We start from the raw sequence: 18,548 nt of genomic DNA on the forward strand, positions 1-18,548 counted from the left end.
TTTTTCCAATACTTTTTTTTTTTTTGCCCTACATTCGGTCTGAAACAAGAGTATGAAACCATTGTGTTGCCTTGAGATGTCCTGTCGCGCTTGAAATGCCATCACACCAGAAGATGAAGAGGGAGGATGGAGAGTAGGATTTCCTGCAGCCTGCCCATTACATTACTTTACACATAGGACAGAATGATGACTTTCCTCCCCCTTCTCAGCTGATTTCACACGCTTCGCTCACTGAGAACCAGATGCACCAGGCTTAATTATTTCCTTTTTAGTGGAATATTTTATTACAACTCATATGCATGAGAGATCTATGCCCATTCAGAAAGGCCCATGGATTTTTTGGGTGAGTAATTAAATTACGCCTGCATGAAAATAAAGGGAACGATAGACTAAAACGCAGCTTTTCGTTCGTACTTGTACTTTGGCTTGGCTGAGTTATCTAATTGCTCTTGTTATCGCAACAAATTTCAATATATTAAAATGCATTTTCAAATTTACGTGACAGTATTGGGGTGTTCAATAGCTGTTTATGCCCTTTTGGCATGCAAATCTCTGTCATTATTAACTTTTTTTTGTGAGTCCAATAATGTTTCTGAAACACTATGTTCTTTTTGGATACGATAAAACTCTATTTTTATGTTTATTTATGTTAATAGCCTCAGGGTACAGCAAAAAGAGTTTCTAGACTTTAAAACTAGCTGCATAATTTAAGATGTTGCACGTTAGGTTCAGCTGTTTCCAATCAGTTCTTAATGTTTTATTGTGTTTGACTATTTAAAAAAACAACTCTGTCAAACTTAGCGTCAGCAACTTCGAAGATAAATTCTTTTCTTGCATAATTGCCAGTGTTTTAAATTGTTTTTCGTTCTTAGAAAAAGGTAGAGATTAAACACTGTGGTTTTAGTTGGTTTGGATGTCAGTGTGCCAACCACCAAAAGAAGTCCCACCAGGGGGTGCTATTGAGCTAAGGAGCCTCTCATATCTTTGGACTCTGTCTGGGGCTTGGACAAAAAAAGAAGAAGACATCTGTTTTGTGATAGTAATGACTTGACTATGTTGTAGTCTTAAGTCTTTTCCTAACATTAAATGAACTAAACATGCAGGCTGTATCTGAGAGTCGTAGTGTAGCCTCTCCAATGAAAGAAGCTTTTCACTGAAAACCGAGGCTTGAAAGTCCCATTGCTGAGCCGGTCAAGTTATTTTCAGTGCTCCTGAGAGGCCGGTCAGTGGAAAAAGGAGGAGGAGGGTGGAGAGCATAGGGAAAGAGGGAGATTACTTCACACCTTTATGTAAATGCCATGTCGTCTCATGCAGACTTGATCTTCACAGCTTTTATATAGAGCTGTCAGAAGTCTTTGCTTCCACTTTTTTCTTCGTTTTGTGCTCTTCGTTAATGCAGGACACGAGTTTCACCGCAGTTTTTGTGTAACGAGGACCTGTGCATTTTTTCTCAGCTATGAAGTCAGGAATTCCCCCCCTACTTCAACCTTTTGTCCTTGTGGCTTGTGGGCAGTGCTGATGGCTCACACTTGTTTGGCAGGTCTCACGAAAGGTCCATAACAAATGAGAGGCCATGACCTGGACTTACTCTGTGGTGTAATGTTTACATCCTGGTGTATTTCTCTCAAGCCTCAAGGCCCTCGGGGGTATTTTTACTCCCCTTCACACACCTAAAAATCTCAGTGTGTGCGTTACTTAAAGCACAAGGCTAGGAGGGCACTGAAAGGACAGGTTTGATATGCCTCACAATGACACTGCTCTAGAGAAAACTACAGCCTGCAGTCTTAAAAAATCTGCCGGGTCACTGTTTTATACAAATATTTCAGTACAAGAGTCATATGTGAAGCAAGGGGATTTGTAAAGGCAAGCCTCAAGATTTTATTTAATCGCTAAAGTTGAATCTTCACACAGTTTGATTTAAAAAAAAATTTTAGACCAAAATTTGTAAGCTCATATTCATTCAAAATAAGAAAAATGCAAATACAGGAACGGAAAAACGGTCAACAAAGGTGGGCGATTTAAAACAGACCTTATTTTCTTATTTTTAAGCAGTGCGGTTTAATGCGCGCCTTGATGTTATCAGAATGCAATGTGAGACGCCAGCAAAACATCAAGCAAGCACACAGTGAGCCCTCAACTTCCAAAAAATGCTTGTGCAGCAATGATACAAACATTTCTATGCTGTTTTGTAAAAAGAGGCATGAAGATTTGAACCTTGTGTTGTAGGACAGACTGTTTCTTCCCTTGGTCTTGTGTTGAATCAGTGAATCAGGTGCTGGGTTTTCTGCTCTGCCTTTTAATTGGATCAGTGAGGTATGGATGGATGTTAGTCGGGCAGTGTCTGGGGTTGCTGAGACGTATCGCTTCTGATTCCTGCACGTAGCAGACCTTTACGTACTGCTTTGCACGGTCTCAACTGATTGATTGTATTGAATCATTCAGTTTACCACTTAAACAATAAGAAATGTTACTGCCTGTATCAAAGAGGGTCACAGCTACACTGACCCTTACTACTTATTTATTTCCTTGTAGGATATAAAACATTTCTGAGGGCAACAAAAACGTGATTTGTGTGTTTAATACAGTTCTCTGGAAATTGTTTGCCTCCATGATAAAGAAGTGTTAAAAGCTTTATAATAATGCTTTATTTTATTGCATTAGTATTATATTATAATAAAAACATTTAAAAATCCAACCTTTAATTTGAGTGAATTGATGTGCTGGAGGTAAGAATTAAATTTTGAGAAATTATTGTTTTTAACAAAATGTGATGCTGCAATTATTGGGAATAGCACCACACATAATCTGATGTAACCTTTGAAGAAATGAGAATTTATAATCAGAGAGATATTGTCAATTACTATAAACTTCCTTATATATTTTCATGAGTCCTTTCCATACGATTTAGGTTTCTGGACTGTGTTAGGTTTGTCCCAGTTAAGCTATTTCTGAGTTGATTTGAGTATTATCCTTTTCAAAATGACCACAGATAACCAATTTTCAGCTGCAATATAATATGACATGGCATTTAATAAAGTTCACAATATAATGCCTTTAAAACCGTTCCCATGGTGTTGAGAAATAAAAAAGGCCCACAGCATCACAGATCGTCTACCATACTTAACATGTGGGAAAAAACGAGGAGTTTTCCCACATATTGTTTTTCTGTTTTAACCACCTGCAGCATCTTTTGAGGATAAATGTAATTGTAACCTCGTCTGACTGATGCAGAGAGTTTCAGTGAAAGTCCCAGTAGATTGTAAAAATCTCGAATGTTTACATTTGTGATGGTAAAACATAAGACTTTTTCCTCACATTCCTTTCAACCAGCTGATTGGCATATAGAAAGAGTATTATGGTTTTTGTGGGGATTTGGTGACCATATGATGTCACTTGATGCTGCAGTTCTTCGTACAGTGAGATCTGGAGATTTAAAAAAAATTACCTTCCAGAGCTATTCTTATTAATTACTAATTCAAAATCCCTAGAAACTCAGATTACTATTTAAATTAGTAAAAAATACATTGTGAAAAAAATGCTATAGTTACATTTATTGTATTGTGGTATTGCTGATTTTGTTAAAAAACAAAAAAGAACTATTTCATAACAGATAGGATTTTTCTCAAATTGAATAAATGTGCTCAAGTAGAAGGTTGAATTTTTCAGAAATTTTTTGGAGTATTATTGTACAGCTGCAATAAAATATGCCTTTCTTTTAAGCCATTTTCCAACTTATTATTTAAAATTCTAACACACGCACTTTGTCTGTATGTATTTAAATATTCTGTGTTGTTTCTGTGTACTTTTTGCATGGGGATTGTGCTTAGTTGTCACAGGCTGGAAGAATACTACTTTTCCTCGATTTTTCTCTACTTTTCTCTTTGCCTCCTAAAGGACTGAAGAAAGTTCGTAATCCGGATCGAATGTACAGATCAGCAGTGTGTTATGCTGGCCATGGTCCACCTAAGAGTATCAGTGATGACACAGAGACGAACAGTAAGAGTCAGTTATTAATACTGCATTCCTGCTGCTAGTCACCACTAGCTGGCCAATCTATTATTCATTCATCAATTCATTTATTTACTTCTTGATTTTCATCCGTCCCCATGCCCCCTCCCTTGTTTTCTTCCCCTCCAACACAACACCTCCTGCGGCTGCTCTGTTGATTGAAGTGTCTGCTTTACAGGATCATGCTGTCAATAGCTGAAGTGTTGTCGTTAACTAAGAGTGATTGTTTCAGGTTGAGGCCACGGGATCAGGACCTGAGCAGACCCTCAGAGAGAAAGCTTGAGCCCTGAGCCATCAATTATGACTCTGACTTTGCCTTTTGTCTGCTTTTCTCAAAGCTTCCTTTGATGACGAGGAAGCAACAGAGCAAATTAAAAATGTTGGCAGGTTAAACAGCATAGAACTAAAATATTCATGCATTTCTTAAACGTTAATATTCTGTGATATTGAAATTGAATTATTATTTGTCTTCCTGTCATTACATTTTGTGCTGTGTGAAAACTGCAGACCGGGAGTAAAGAACAAAGATGAGAGAGAGAGAGAGAGAGAGAGAGAGAGGGAGAAAAAAAGAAGCATCACAGAGGATTTTTATGACTTGTAAAAACCAGCTTCTGAGGGAACTGCCTGACTGCACTCACAGTTCTGCACACAGTCGCTTTATTTCGTCACAACCAAAACACATCAGTCAGAAATATAGGCCAAAGTCTTGACTTTATTTTGGATGACTTTCTTTTCGTTCCTTTTTAGAAAATACGTCTGATCTTTTTTAGCCTTCTGTCTGTTTCCCACATTGAAACTGTCCCCCTCTGTGAAGCCGATTGTTTCTCAGCAGAAAGGAGTCCCTTTTACTCTTAATGAATACACCATCCCCTTCACTGCTGGAAGACCGTGTTGATCTAGACTAGAGACTGCGTAATTAAGTGTGCTCATGTATTGTCATTTCTAAATAGAGAGCATGAAATCACCTCAACCCCTTGTTAGGCTCTGTGCTTCACCAGTGATAACTGCCACTGGGAGAGCTCCACAGCACCACATTGTTTTGCTCTCTTTAACCGAGAACGTCTTAGAGATTTAATGGCAGGGGAGCGCTTGTGCAGATCTATGAAACAGGGTTGTAGACTGTAACAGATACATTGCTGATATACTTTTGTGTTACCCCCTCATGTGTGACAGCTCTGACTGACAATATGTTTTGCCAGTCTTTCTATTTTCTCTCATGTTATTGCGTGATATTACACTATCCTGTCCCCCATGTCACACACTCTGTTTAATGTGTTCAGCCTGGAGGTTTTTTCTGCCTACCAAGGAGGGGGGGACAGTCAGAATGCAGGCAGGCAAACCATTGATCTGAGTAATCGTCTGAGTAATTGTGGGAGTAGTTATGATACAGAAAGAAGGCGCTCTTTTGTGCGCGCATTTGTAAGCAAGAGGGAGAAGAGTGAAAAAAGAACAAGAGGAAGAGAGAAAGAGAGGTGGAGAAAAAGAGACCTCACCTCTGCTCTCCTTGAGATGGGATTTTTATGGATGGGTGAGCTCACTGAGGGCTGAGAACACATAAAGAGTCATTTTCAGTTTGTTGCAGGCAGTTAACCATGTGTGCATGTTTGTTGAACTTCCAGTAATAGGCCGAGGTTTTTTTTAATGTTTTTTAGTTCATTATTTATTTTTAGCAGTTTGACTTTTTTTTGACAGTCTCTCCTTATTATGCTACATAAATCTACAGTGTACCCTGTGTTCCCACTGGTGAAGCATTAAAAGTGCAGCTGTAAACAATGGCCAAAAAAAGAAAAGCTGCAATACTACTGCACATGTTGCTTCTTGTCTAGTTGCAGAACAAATAAAAGATGATGTCCATTGAGATTCTCAGAAATTTCTATATTGCATGTATCCAGTAGTGGGAAAAAAAACTTCCCTCACATCTTTCCCAGCAGCTGTTGTGTACATTGCAGGTCAAACACTCATCCTAGATGCTATCTCTAGAGGCCATGAACTGCTTTCTTTGTTTTGGTTTGCTTTGTAACATCACAGCATGAAGGTTTACTTGTCAGAGACTTTTTTTCTCTTTTACACTGGTGGGTGGTGAGTAATTTCACTGCATGTAAGGGTATTATCAAACAGGCCATGGGCCAAATGATAAACATAATTGGTTTCCCAGTCCTACACTAATGCATTGCTATTTTAAATCCAAGTCTGCTCACTCTTCTCCATGTTCCTATCAGCAGCCATCAGGACCTTGGACAGTTCAGTAAAGAAATTCAGACATAGCTTCAATTCTTTTGTGTAGTTTTAAAACCTTGACACAAAAGAAAGTCACGAGAAGTAAACAGACAAATGTTTTTAGAGTTAGTTTGTAATTCTCGATTCAATTGGAAAAAGTAAGTTAACAGGAATGATGAAGGTCAAGCCGAGGTCTGAGGAAAACAGAACATTTTGAGAAAACTCCTTGATGGATTGCTAGAGAAGCAAACTGTAGCTCGCATTAAACTGCAAAAAGCCTTCAAGAAAAATAAGCAGAACTTGACATTGCAGTGAACTTTTCACTGAGTAGATGCCTTATATGCGGAGAGAAAAACTTGATCGGTCTCACAATTTTAGCAATACTTTTAAACAGAAGGATTTCGTGCAAAATAGAATTGTGCCTAAAATTTAAGCAAAAAATTTAAACTATAAATTAAGTGACCCCTTTGTGAAACTATAGGCAAACAGCTCAATTATATAAATTTGGAGAGAGGACACTTTTATGTTTGACACATTTAACTAAACAAAAATTGTATTTCTGTTAAAAGTTAAAAGAGAAAGAGGGCCTCTGCAACTGAAACCCTCCTAAAACAAATATCAAAGTCCAAAATGGAGCTCCTTAAGAAGCGGAAGCTGAGGGTTTGGCCTTGGCCCTCACAATACCCTGACTCAAACATAATTGAAAATCAATGAGCAGACTTCAAAAGAGCAGTGCAAGCAAGATGGCATCACAGTGCCACAGGACTGCAAGCATTTTTGCGAGAATAACAATAAGAAGTAAAGAGCAAAATGGAAATTCTTTGGATACAAAAAAGTGTCTACATGTCGTGGCACTTTTGTAGAAATGGTTCTGCAAATTACAGAGGTAAAAGAGTGAAATTGTTTTTGTTTTGTTATTTGGAATCCATATAAAATTATTATAAAGAGTGAAGAGATGTCTTGTACTTGGTTTGTAATAAAAATCAAGTCAGTTTTTAATTTATTAGTTGGATTTATTTGTCGGAAAGAAATTGGTACTTGCCTTTTGCGTACTGTTATAGTTTCTGACAGGGATATGTGCAAATCACAGATTCACAGGCAACAAAAACGTTTCCTCAGAAATGAATGCACTCAAAACTAATATCCTGAAAATTCTTCTGCAAGTTTGTACCTCCTGTTTGTTCCTCCTCATTCTTTCACGTCTCGCTTTCAGATTTTGTGCTTTTAGAATGCAGCATGTCACCAGCTGACCATATCTCCTTGGTTGTCTGAGTTCATCTCTACTTTTTGTTTCCTCTGCCAACAACTTGTTACTACTTTATGCCTCTTTACCCATTTTCTGAGTTTTCACTGCTGTTTTGACATCTGGCCTGTTGTAGAGAAGTTTTTCTACATTTAATTTTCCACTTTCTTTCATTGCCAATTTTCATATATCCCATTATATTTCAGTATTTTATGGCTTATTTTTTTATACACTGCAGCTGCATGTAAAACAGTGGTCAGATTTGTTTCTTTGAAAGACATTGGTGTTTTATAATGGTCCTTCACGGCATTAAAACTGATGTATCTGTAAAGGTCTTTAAACTAAACTCTAAGATGTCGTTTTGTGCAGGGAAACTCATCCAGTTTAATGATTCTGGACTTCAGTGGTGTTAGACCTAAATGAATTTCTCAGCACTTCTTACTGGTCAGTGATGAGAATTGAATGTTTATAAACAAGTAAGCCACAGTTAGCTGTGTAAACTCAATTATCTGAGGTAACTGCGATCATGCTGGCAGAGTGCTCATATTCGTCTTTATTGGCTTCTTTAAACATGCAGGGATAAACTAACAGAAAATCAAATTGTAAATTTTTTCTATTCTGTTCGAGTGATTGATGGATGTTTATCCTCTGCTTATAGTCTCTTTACAACCCCTTGAGTTGCCGGTAAAAAAACAAAAACATATATTTCTTTATTTCTGTTATCTGTCTGTAAATACAACACCTTGTGAAGGTATTTTTCTCTTTAACTTGACCACATTTATCATATTGCAACAAAAAACTTGTTTACTTGAGATTTTGCGGGATTAACCAAAACAAGGTAGAACATAACTACCTTGTTTTGGTAGTTATGAAATAGAAGAAAAGGACAACACGATTTTCATATGTATTTACAAATAAATATTAGATAAATATGTCGTTGTTTTGTATTTAGCTGCAGCTACCTTCCCATCAAATCTGACCCATTTCCCTATAGGCTTGGTTTGTTCAGTGGAATGTGTGCCGTTAATTTATCCTCTATATGTAAAGTTTTATATGTAGGCCAGAAATTTCAACACACATCTAGATTTATGCTAAGAATACATTACTTATTGACTTAATAACTAGGTGGCATCTGAAGATAATTTGTTACCCTGGAGCCTGAATACAAAATCACTGATTTTCATCTGTGAAAAAAAAATAAATTATTTGTTTCTTTCATTAATATGTGTTGATTTGTCACATACATTCACAATAGAAATGCATTTTTTTGTATTTGTATTGTGACAAAAGGGATAACCATATCTTTGTAAGGCTATTGCTGTTATGTGAAATACCAAAATTACAGATTATTGCTGTATCCAAAGTTTCTATATCTGCAGCAAAACTGTGTAACTTAGCTCTGATGTGATTCAGGTTGAAACATAGTTACAGTGCTCTTCATGTCTACAAGCCATATTAGCCTTTGTGGAAAGTGTTAGCATTCAAACAGTTGCTTTAGATATGCACCGCCACTGGCGATTTGTTGAGTGATCTATAGCCAAAACATTAGCTTGCAATTTCTCCACAATGCAGGCACAGATTAAAAAGAAAAACTGTCACTCCCAGAGCGCTCCCAGACAGAGACAGAAGAGAGAGGGTTTTGCGTTCAGGGTTTAGATATTGATTAAAGATTTGTTTTTGTCAGCCTTTCCAGTCTCATGACCCTCGCTCTCATCTCTAGGGTGGGGCTGGAGCAAGCGAGCATGACAAATACCCTTAAATTCAGCCCAAGTGTTTGCTTAGCAGCCAAGATCAGTGATAATCCAAACATCAGCAGAGAAAAATATATCTTTACAGCCAGGGTGATGTAAATTATGGAGCAGCATGTGCAGGCGACCGCTATTTGGCACAAACACAGCCTGTGATTGTAACATAAAAGCTGCAAACCTTTGTGCTGAAAGGAGTTTCCGTCTCTGTTTAGATTTTTGTATGTGAGCAAAACTCACTTGCTCATCAGGACCTGGAATGTAATTGGCTGCAGTGTGCCAGCTCAGCTCAGCACATCCTCTCATGTAACAAACCTTTGTAGCAGCCTGTCTTGCACTTTAGTGTTACTACCAAATTGTATTTTTCTGTGTATTTTTCCCCAGCTACCAGCTACAGGCAGTTATTAAGCCTGCTGTTTAATCTCAGTTTCTTATTAAACCTTAAAGGGAGACTCGTATGCAAAACGCAGAGAAGCAGAGTTATTTTAGTGTGCCATTAGCTTATGGTTATGTATGTATTTGTTCTTTAAGCACTAATCAAATCATACAATTTGATTTGGGAACTCTACTGTATATTAAGTATAGTCCAAATGTGGCTTCTAAGGTATTCTCCCTGGGGTTGTTTTCGGCTGATGCACACATCGCGGTAGTTTTCATTCCACAGTGGGCAGATCTTTAATTAATAAGCAATTCTTTTTGGAAGTTCCTTCTTCAGAAGTGGAAATGCCCAGTGGAAGAAATCGAAGCTCAGATATTATTAGTGTGAATAAATAGATGTAAAAGAATTTTAAAAACTTTGAGCGTGCATTGCTGTGAAAAGAAAGCCCTCCTCTACGCTGAGTTTCCGCTTGCGAGCTTTGAGAGCTTTGTTAGAACTGTGCTCGTGTAAAAAAAAAAAAACAAACAAACTCCTTCTTTTGAAGTTAGACAAGGACTCCTGGATTAGAGAATGCCAACAGTGTTGATCTGAAGTGCCACATCTAAAACACGTGGCGTACTTAACAACAAAAAGACACAATTGCATTTAAAACGATGCCGGAGCAGCTTGGAATACTCTTCTGTATCAGAGGCAGATACAGTGAACACCGACGTTTACATTTGATTAGATAGCATTCATTGTTAAAATGTAGACACTGCGATTAATTAGATATATGTTAAATATTTGGTTGCAGACTGTGCTGTTGTTTTGATTGTGTAATTCATGATCCTTAGACGACAACAGATACTTGGCATGGTCTCTGGTGATGCTCTGCCAGGCCTGTGCTGCAGCCACGCTCATATCTTTCTTGTTTTGAAGGCTTTTTGCCCTGAGTCTGGTCGAGAGCAAGTGAAACACATGCTCAGTTGGATTGAGGTCAGCTGACTGACTTCGCTATTCTGGAGCAATGCACACAGTATCAAAATACTGAAAGTCAGCATTTTGAATCCACAGTTTGTTTTTCATACCAAATGCAGTTTACTGCCTGTACGGTATATGGAGTCTGTCGTAAAATCGTATTTTCACAGTATACGGGAGAGGAGTCTAAAGGAATTTCCGTTATACTTTATATGCTGTAAAAGTAACACCTGGAAATAGTTTGATGTGTAGAGAACACCTTTATGGCACAGATGGAGAGTTTTGACACTGTAATCAACATGCACATCAGTAATCTCTTAGTTCCCAAACCTGAAAAGTAGTCTCACCTTCTCTTGCCTTGTGAAGTAAAATGGTCACTTTATTTTGTTAAACTTTAAACTTTCATCAGTGATTAAAGAGTGAAATAAATTACTGAAAATTTTCTATTTTACAAAAATATAATCTTGAGAAGGCTAGATTTGTCAGAAGGGACAATGAGGACAATGTAAAAAAAAACTGTAAGTAAATAGGCAGTCAAAGGAAGTGATAACTTTTTTGTAATTTGTTTAACAATATATTTCGGTATTTCTTTTCTGTTATAATCCTCTGAAAATTTTGCAACATCAAATATAGAAGAGAAGAAGAATTAAATGTAGTATTTGCTTGAAGACACTGAGATTTATAACAGCAATATGTTTAAAAACCAGCCACAATAACATGATGGTGCTGCAGTATGTAGTTTAGGTATTAAAGAGTTGAGCGATCCTGCCTGTAAAGAATTTATAAGTTAAACACAGCTGTGATTTAATGCTCCAACTTATGCATAGAGGTTTCAACTGCAAAGTATTTTGGAGAGGAAACCAATTTCCAAAGCCACTGGTTTGCAAATAAGGTAGTAACCCCCCACCCAAAAAAAACCCCCAGTGCAAATAAAAATTAAAATTTTTTTTACAACCACTGATGAAAATATTTGCAACTCTCTTAAAATAGTTTTTTTTGTTCCTACTCCAAATGTTTTAAAAGAGTAAGAATGTCTTTCACAGACATATCTGTTTGCAGAATTTGTTGAATCTGGAATTTTCACACTAATACAAATAATTGTGAAATGGAAGCAGAGGATTTGTGGTTTTCCAAGCTTTTTTGCAAATTATATTTCTGAAAAGAGTAGTGTGCATTTATGTATTTGCCTCTTTCACTATTATTCAACCAGTTGCCTTCAGAGGTCAACTAATTAATGGAGTTCACCTGTGTGTATTTATATCTAAGTAAATCCAGTTGTTCAGTGAAGGCCTCAGAGTTACATTATCAAGCAAACAGCATCATAAAGACCAGTAAGCACAACCGACAGATCAGAGATAAAGTTGTAGAGAAGTTTAGGTCATGGTTAGGTTATAAAAACATTATGCCAATCTCTGAACACCTCACAGAGCACTGTTCATCATCATGACAAGGGGACGGTTTTCTTCAGGAAAGACCAGGAATCTGGTCAGAGTTGATGGATGGAGCTAACCGTGATCCTAGAAGAACATTTGTTAGTTGCTCCAGAATTTTTAAGACGGGGATTGAGGTTTAACTTTTAGCAAGACAACAACCCTACACATACAGCCAGAGCTACTGTGGAGTGGAATAAATAAAAGCATTCAGGCACATTCTGTAATTAGATTATTATTGAAAGGTTTAGTCATTTCACTAACTCAATCACCAAACAAATCGTCTTATGTAGATTAATTGCACACAGGCTGATGTTTTGTAGCCTTTATTTCTGTTAATTGTGATGATTTTCCTTTTACAGAGAATGGAAATCTGACACTGATCAATAAAAAAACATTTTTAATACACAAATCTGGGCTTAATGAAAAGGTTGTTCAATACCTGCTACCTACTTTTTGGATATGACAGTAGTTACTTGTTTAAATAGGCCAGCCAAAGTGCAGACCGAAATCCAACTGAGAATCTTGGCAACTGGAAAACTGCTGTCACAGACACCCACCATCTAATCTGACTGAGCTTTAGTTAAATTACAAAGACGAATGGGCATAATCTTGAGTCTCTACATATGCAAGCTGCGAGAGACATACCTCAAAACACTTACTGCTATATCTGCAGCTAAAGGTAATTCTACAAAGTATGGACTCTGGGGGTTTCTGAATAGATATGCACATATTTTTCATTTATTAAAAAAAAAAGATTGAAAGCATCTGTAAGTTTTTCAGCTATTTCACAAGCATGCACTACTTCACGTGAATCTAAAACATAAAAATCCATTAAAATGTGACACAACATGAGAAAAGTTTAATATCTATTAATATTTTACATACTGAATATGTTGGTGCCATGCACTGTATGGCCTTAGGGTGATTCAGGGAACTATTAATTTCTCTACAGAAAGAAGTTGCCATAAGTGAAAAAAAAATATCTAGGTTTGTCACACGTTTATCAAATTTCAGCTAATATTAATGTACAATATAAAGCTGAAATTCCCTCAAGTTTTAATCTAAGTGTGGGCTCGCTTTGCTTATTTTATCCCATTTTAAGCTCCTGTAAGTAGACTGCACATTAAGGCAGTTATAGTTTTCTATCTTTCCTTCACCTTGTGTCATTCAGTGACAGCCTGTTCTCCACTTTTGACGATAAAACCACTGTGCCGGTACCTCACAGCAGATGCTGGATGTGATTCTTAATTGGGCTAAGCCAATGATTGCGTGTGCAGCTCATAAAAAACTGAGTCTACATGTAGTATTACAGGAACAGGCTGGTGTAGCAGATTTTACAAATCTACTTCGCCACTCCTTTGGGTATAGTGATGTTCTACCTTACACGTTACACCCAGAGGCTTCATGCCAGCTCTGTCTCTATGGATCAACTGGGTTGAATTTTCCATATGGATGTTCAGGGGCAGTGACACTGTACTATATTTGTGTGATAGGCAGCAGAGAAGCCACAGAGACTCTATCTCAATGATTACATTTTGAAAACTTTTTCTTTCTTTTCCTGAACATTGATATCTACCACTGACATCTAGTCTGTTTCTTTTCACTCACTTTATTTCTCATTTTCTCCCATTTTACACTTATATAATCACAAAAAAGCCATTTCAATTCCAGGTATTTGCTTGTTTTCTTGTAGAAATTTATTTTTAAGCTTTATTGCATTACAGATGGAGTCATTTGCATTATACTGAGCAAATGTATTTATATTCAGTTTGGCATGCAGACATTACAGCTGAAAAATAGATTCATTTTCACATGGATTAAATAGTCTCACATAAAAATGCATTGTTACACTGCTTTTAATCATTATAAATCTTGTGCTCCTATAAAAATGGGAAGTTGGCAGCTAGATGAATAATATAAATTCATCTTTCAGGTATACAGTTAATATCAACCTGTATTTGTTCTTTTTTTGACGTTAAAATACTTTCTCAGTGAAACAGCCTGATGTGATCATCTGCTCAGACTTTACTGCCTTACTTTTTCAAGATAGTATTTGAATTTATTTAACAGTGATCATAAATTTACTTACAGCATTGATATTTTATTTCACTAAGTAGCAAATTGAATTAAGTGATCCTTGCAAAAATATCCATATCTTTTGATATTGTATTAATCACAGAAGCGAAGAGGTAGAGACCCACAGTTTAGGAGGAAATTAACGACAGCTACTACAGTAGTGGTGTGCTCAACAAATCTGGCCTTGATGGAAGAATAACAAGAGGAAAGCCATAAAAAGTCTCTTTCAAACAGCAAACATGTCACATGAGCATAAAATTAAACCTTTTGGCTTGCATGAAAAATGCAATGTGTGGAAGAAAACTAATACTTTCACATCACCCTCACCACACCTGTCCATGGATAAAACAAGATGGGATCAGAATCGAGCTGTGAATGTACTTCTCTGCAGTAGGAACAGGGTGAAATAAATAAATGTAGGGGAATCCTAGACAAAAATCTGTTTTTGGTTTTCAGAAAAATAGACTGTTATGCGCTGAGTTGTTTTGAGTTGTTTTTGAGGTTTGATTATTCTGTGTACTTCAGTCTCTTTCTTTAAATCTCTCAGTCTTGTTTCTGTTTTACCTTAGTTCAGTCTTTCTTAGTGTTTCTAGTTATGTTTATTTCTTGTCTCCAGTTATTACTTGTTACTCTGGTCTAGTTTAGGGGTCTCAAACTCCAGTCCTCGAGGGCCGCAGTCCTGCAACTTTTAGATGTGCCTCTGCTGCACCACACCTGAATAGAATAATTAGGTCATTAGCAAGGCTGGGAGAACTGATCTACACAAGCAGGAGGTAATTAAGCCATTTTATTCCAGCGTTTTTGTATCTGTGGCACATCTAAAAACTGTAGGACAGCGGCCCTCGAGGACTGGAGTTTGAGACCCCTGGTCTAGTTATACTTTAGTGTTATATTCATTTCCTAGTCACTTGTGTACTCTCCCTCGCCCACTGTGCCATTTTTTTCTCTCTCTCTTGTGACACCTGCGCCCGTTAGCTCATCAGCCCCGGTCTTTTGTTCCAGCATTCACCCTCACAGTATTTAAACCCTTCTCCTGCTCATACTGCTGGCTAGTTCCTCCTCTCTAATCCTGTTATACATTGTTATTTTCTCTGTTTGTTCCCTGCTGCCATAAATCCTTGGATTTATGGTTTTTGTTCTGCTCTGGCTTCCTGATTTTTGTAAGTTTTTTTTTTTGTTCATCATTTTTATTTAACATCCTTCACAAGCTATCTCTGGCTCACTGCATTTGGGTCCAAATACACACCTTCAACATGACATAGAGCTACAGTTACAATGCTTATAAGAAACTTGGGAAAGCCCAGATGATTATATATTATAGTTTAATCAACAATCTTTATTATGTTAAATAGATGCACCTCTGTGGATGTGTTTAAGGCATCAACTCACATGTGCTGATTTGTAACAAAATCCAAAAATTTAAAATCTCTCAGGCAAGTTTGAATCCTTAGTTATAATTTCCAGAAGCCTGTAAAGTTCAGTTATTTGGAAGTGACTGTTAAGAAAGGAGACATGTTCTCTATAGCAAAGATAAATATGTTTTGGGCCGAATGTGCGCATAAGCTCAAAACTAAAGCAAGCTAGTAAGATTGTCATTATTGTGAAACAAGTCTGAATCTATGGAAAGTTTTGAGAATTACTGGTCATTTATATTTTACATTCAGCTGTATTGAGCTAAAACTATTGTTGCAAAGTATTGACTCATTTAGATGCAGAACACTCTTTGCAGGTATTAGTTGGTAAAAAGAAATATTGAAAAACCATGCATCCTGTATCTTTCCACTTCACTATTATGCACTACAGAGGATTGATCTTGAATCTCAATAATATAACAAAATATACAACATACAAAAAAAAAAAATCAAGGGGTATAAATACTTTTGAAAACTAGAGCATATTATCTGGGAACCATAACATTTAAAAATACATTTTAAGTTAACTACATCACAAACAAAGTAAATAAGAATTGTTTTAATCTTAAATGTTGTGTTTTCATTACCAATAAGCAGAAAATTATAATTTTTAACAGAAAGGTTTGGAAACATCTGTTTGTGGAAATAATTTCTATAATAGTGAACTAAGTTACTGAAATAAACTTGAATAATTTTCAAATTTATTCAGTATTACTATAAGATATTTAGCATATTTTGCAAAAGAGAGCAACGATAAGAAATATACACTTGATTTCTTTACGTCAAAGGTTTGTCTGTAAATCTTAGTTTGATAATTCTTGTAAATTGTAGCTTGAAATACATACATTATGATTTAAGCAATTGCCCTGGTAATTGCATTTATTTCCATGAATAATACCCCACATTCTTTAGGGCAGCACACATCCTCCAATACTAACTCTCCATACACCATAAAATCACTCAAGGGTGTTTATTGTGTCTAAATAATGAATAGACACAGCCTTTCCAAGTTGACAGTGAAAAATTCCTGGTAAACTCCCCTGACAGATTGCATTACACAGTAAAATAATTTAGCCGACCACAAACTAAAATGTATGCATTATGCTGTTCTTAAATTAATTTCCTAATTCAGCTGGGGATAGTTATTTTATAGTCAGCGTTTTAAAGCCGAGAGACTGATAGACTGATAAAGAGGGAAGACAAGTGAGTCAATAAGATATGAAGCCGTTGCTTAATATTCTTTTCTGTTTCGCTCTCGTTGTAGATGAACATGGACATTTGAAAATATACCTGCCCAAGAAGCTGCTTGAATGTCTACCAAAATGCACGTCGCTGCCGAAGGAGAGGCACCGGTGGAACACTAATGAGGTAAGGACGCCGCTGCTTATCAGTCCTGCTTCCACTAAATCCATCTCTGCGCAGAGATATCCTTCCAGCAGACACGCTGCTCTCAGAGACCATTTTTAAACAGATTTGTAAGTCATGTCAACTCTCTTCAGAACAAAGTCACACAATCTATTGTAGTGGCCTTAAACAGTGGAGACAAGCTGCTCACATCAGCTTCATGTGAAAGTATGAGATGAGTAAGCTTGTGATTTTATTAAACTTTTGTTTCTGTTTATGGGCTGCTATTTTCAGTATTTTAATTTTAAAGTTGACTATATCATTTGCTGCTATTAAAATTGATCTTAAGAAACCAATTAATTACTTTGACAAACATCTGAAGTGATATGATGTTAAAAATTTGTTTTATATGAAATCACAACTTTAAAGAAATAAAATCCATTGCAAGAGTGTGATTGGTTTCACTTGTAAATGTGAGGTAGATTGTAACAAAATGCAAAAAAATCACTAAACATTTCCTCTATACTTTGCTTATATCCAGATATTTGTCAGACATTTGTATTTGGATTTTATAATTCACTCTTCAGGATCTTGTTCTTTAAGGAAGCACCATTTGGTATAAAATACTGATCAAAATGCTTATCTTTTGTCGGGTGAAAGTTAATTACCATAACCCTTTGTGTTAATTTAACTGAAGACAGTTCAAACTAATTTTATTTAACATGAACAGAATAACAAGAAACAATACAGCATTTTACACAGAGAAATTTGTGTCTTGTAAAAAATTACATGGTTAATTAAGATTGAGACAATTTAACAATCATTTATAATCTAGGAACATGTCAACTAACGTCATGTACTTTTATGCTTTTTGTAGCAAGTTTAGGCACAAATGCTTTTATTCATAAGTGAGGATAGTCTTCAGATACTTTTATTTCTTTTTAAATTCAAAACTATTCTGTGTAATAAAGTGGAGAATATTTGTTATAATAGAAAAAAAGCTTGAATTAGCAGCGCTGAGTTAAAAAATGACATTGAATAACTCTCTGAAATCTACATATCCCTTTTAGATTGTCATATTTGTCATTTTAAAAATTGAGATAATTTCAAAAGTTTTGGTGTGACTATGGGATCTGGAATTAAACTGGCAATATAAACTGGTGTTAATAAAAATTGTGTCCAGAACTAAATCTGGAGGATCAGCCGAAGAGGGCTTTGGACAAAAAATATCCTCACAATCTGAGAGACTTTCAAGTCAAAATATGGCATGTTGATTTTACTCCTAACAAGTAAGACTGAATGATGAAATTAAATCAAAAGGTACTTTAATAGAGTATTAGTTCAAACGTGTGCATTTTTATGCAACCTCTTTTTCATTCTAACAGATTTGTTCGCTTTTCAGTTAAAAGATAAATGTCACATGTGCAAAAAGGTTTAGAAAGGATTTAGCTTAGCCTTATGTTTCGCTACATCACAAGAAACTGCGATTTTAACAGTGCTGTGTATGCTTGGCATACAAAGTAAAATATGTTAAGACATAGGGAATAGTTTCTAACAGTTTTTATGATGAATTATTCACTTGGAGTCTAGAAGAAAGTAGACATAAGTCTTAAACATGTTATACTGTAATTCCCAAACAGGGACTTGTGTTGCTTCATTTGCCTCAGAACTCATTTGTCAGCCTGCTCTCCTTCTCTGGGGATAGGTTGATGAATTTATTGCTTTCATTTTCAC

The 18,548-nt window shown here is 36.3% G+C and overlaps 1 protein-coding gene across 10 annotated transcripts in view; it reads left to right on the plus strand.

The window, feature by feature from the left end:
* Positions 1 to 18,548, plus strand: part of camta1a (calmodulin binding transcription activator 1a) — a 388,633-nt gene that overhangs the window by 1,174 nt on the left and 368,911 nt on the right. For 8 of the 10 annotated variants that reach the window (XM_028016564.1, XM_028016556.1, XM_028016526.1 and 5 more), the window contains exons 2-3: positions 3,895 to 3,996; positions 16,735 to 16,838. In XM_028016564.1, coding sequence (XP_027872365.1) covers positions 3,895 to 3,996; positions 16,735 to 16,838 — 206 coding nt within the window. Of the gene's footprint in view, positions 1 to 3,894; positions 3,997 to 15,100; positions 15,219 to 16,734; positions 16,839 to 18,548 lie in introns of those variants that run through there. The other 2 variants (XM_028016534.1, XM_028016540.1) reach the window with 2 other exon arrangements.

This window comes from Xiphophorus couchianus, chromosome 1 (assembly GCF_001444195.1).
Source record: "Xiphophorus couchianus chromosome 1, X_couchianus-1.0, whole genome shotgun sequence".
Taxonomy (NCBI): Eukaryota; Metazoa; Chordata; class Actinopteri; order Cyprinodontiformes; family Poeciliidae; genus Xiphophorus; species Xiphophorus couchianus.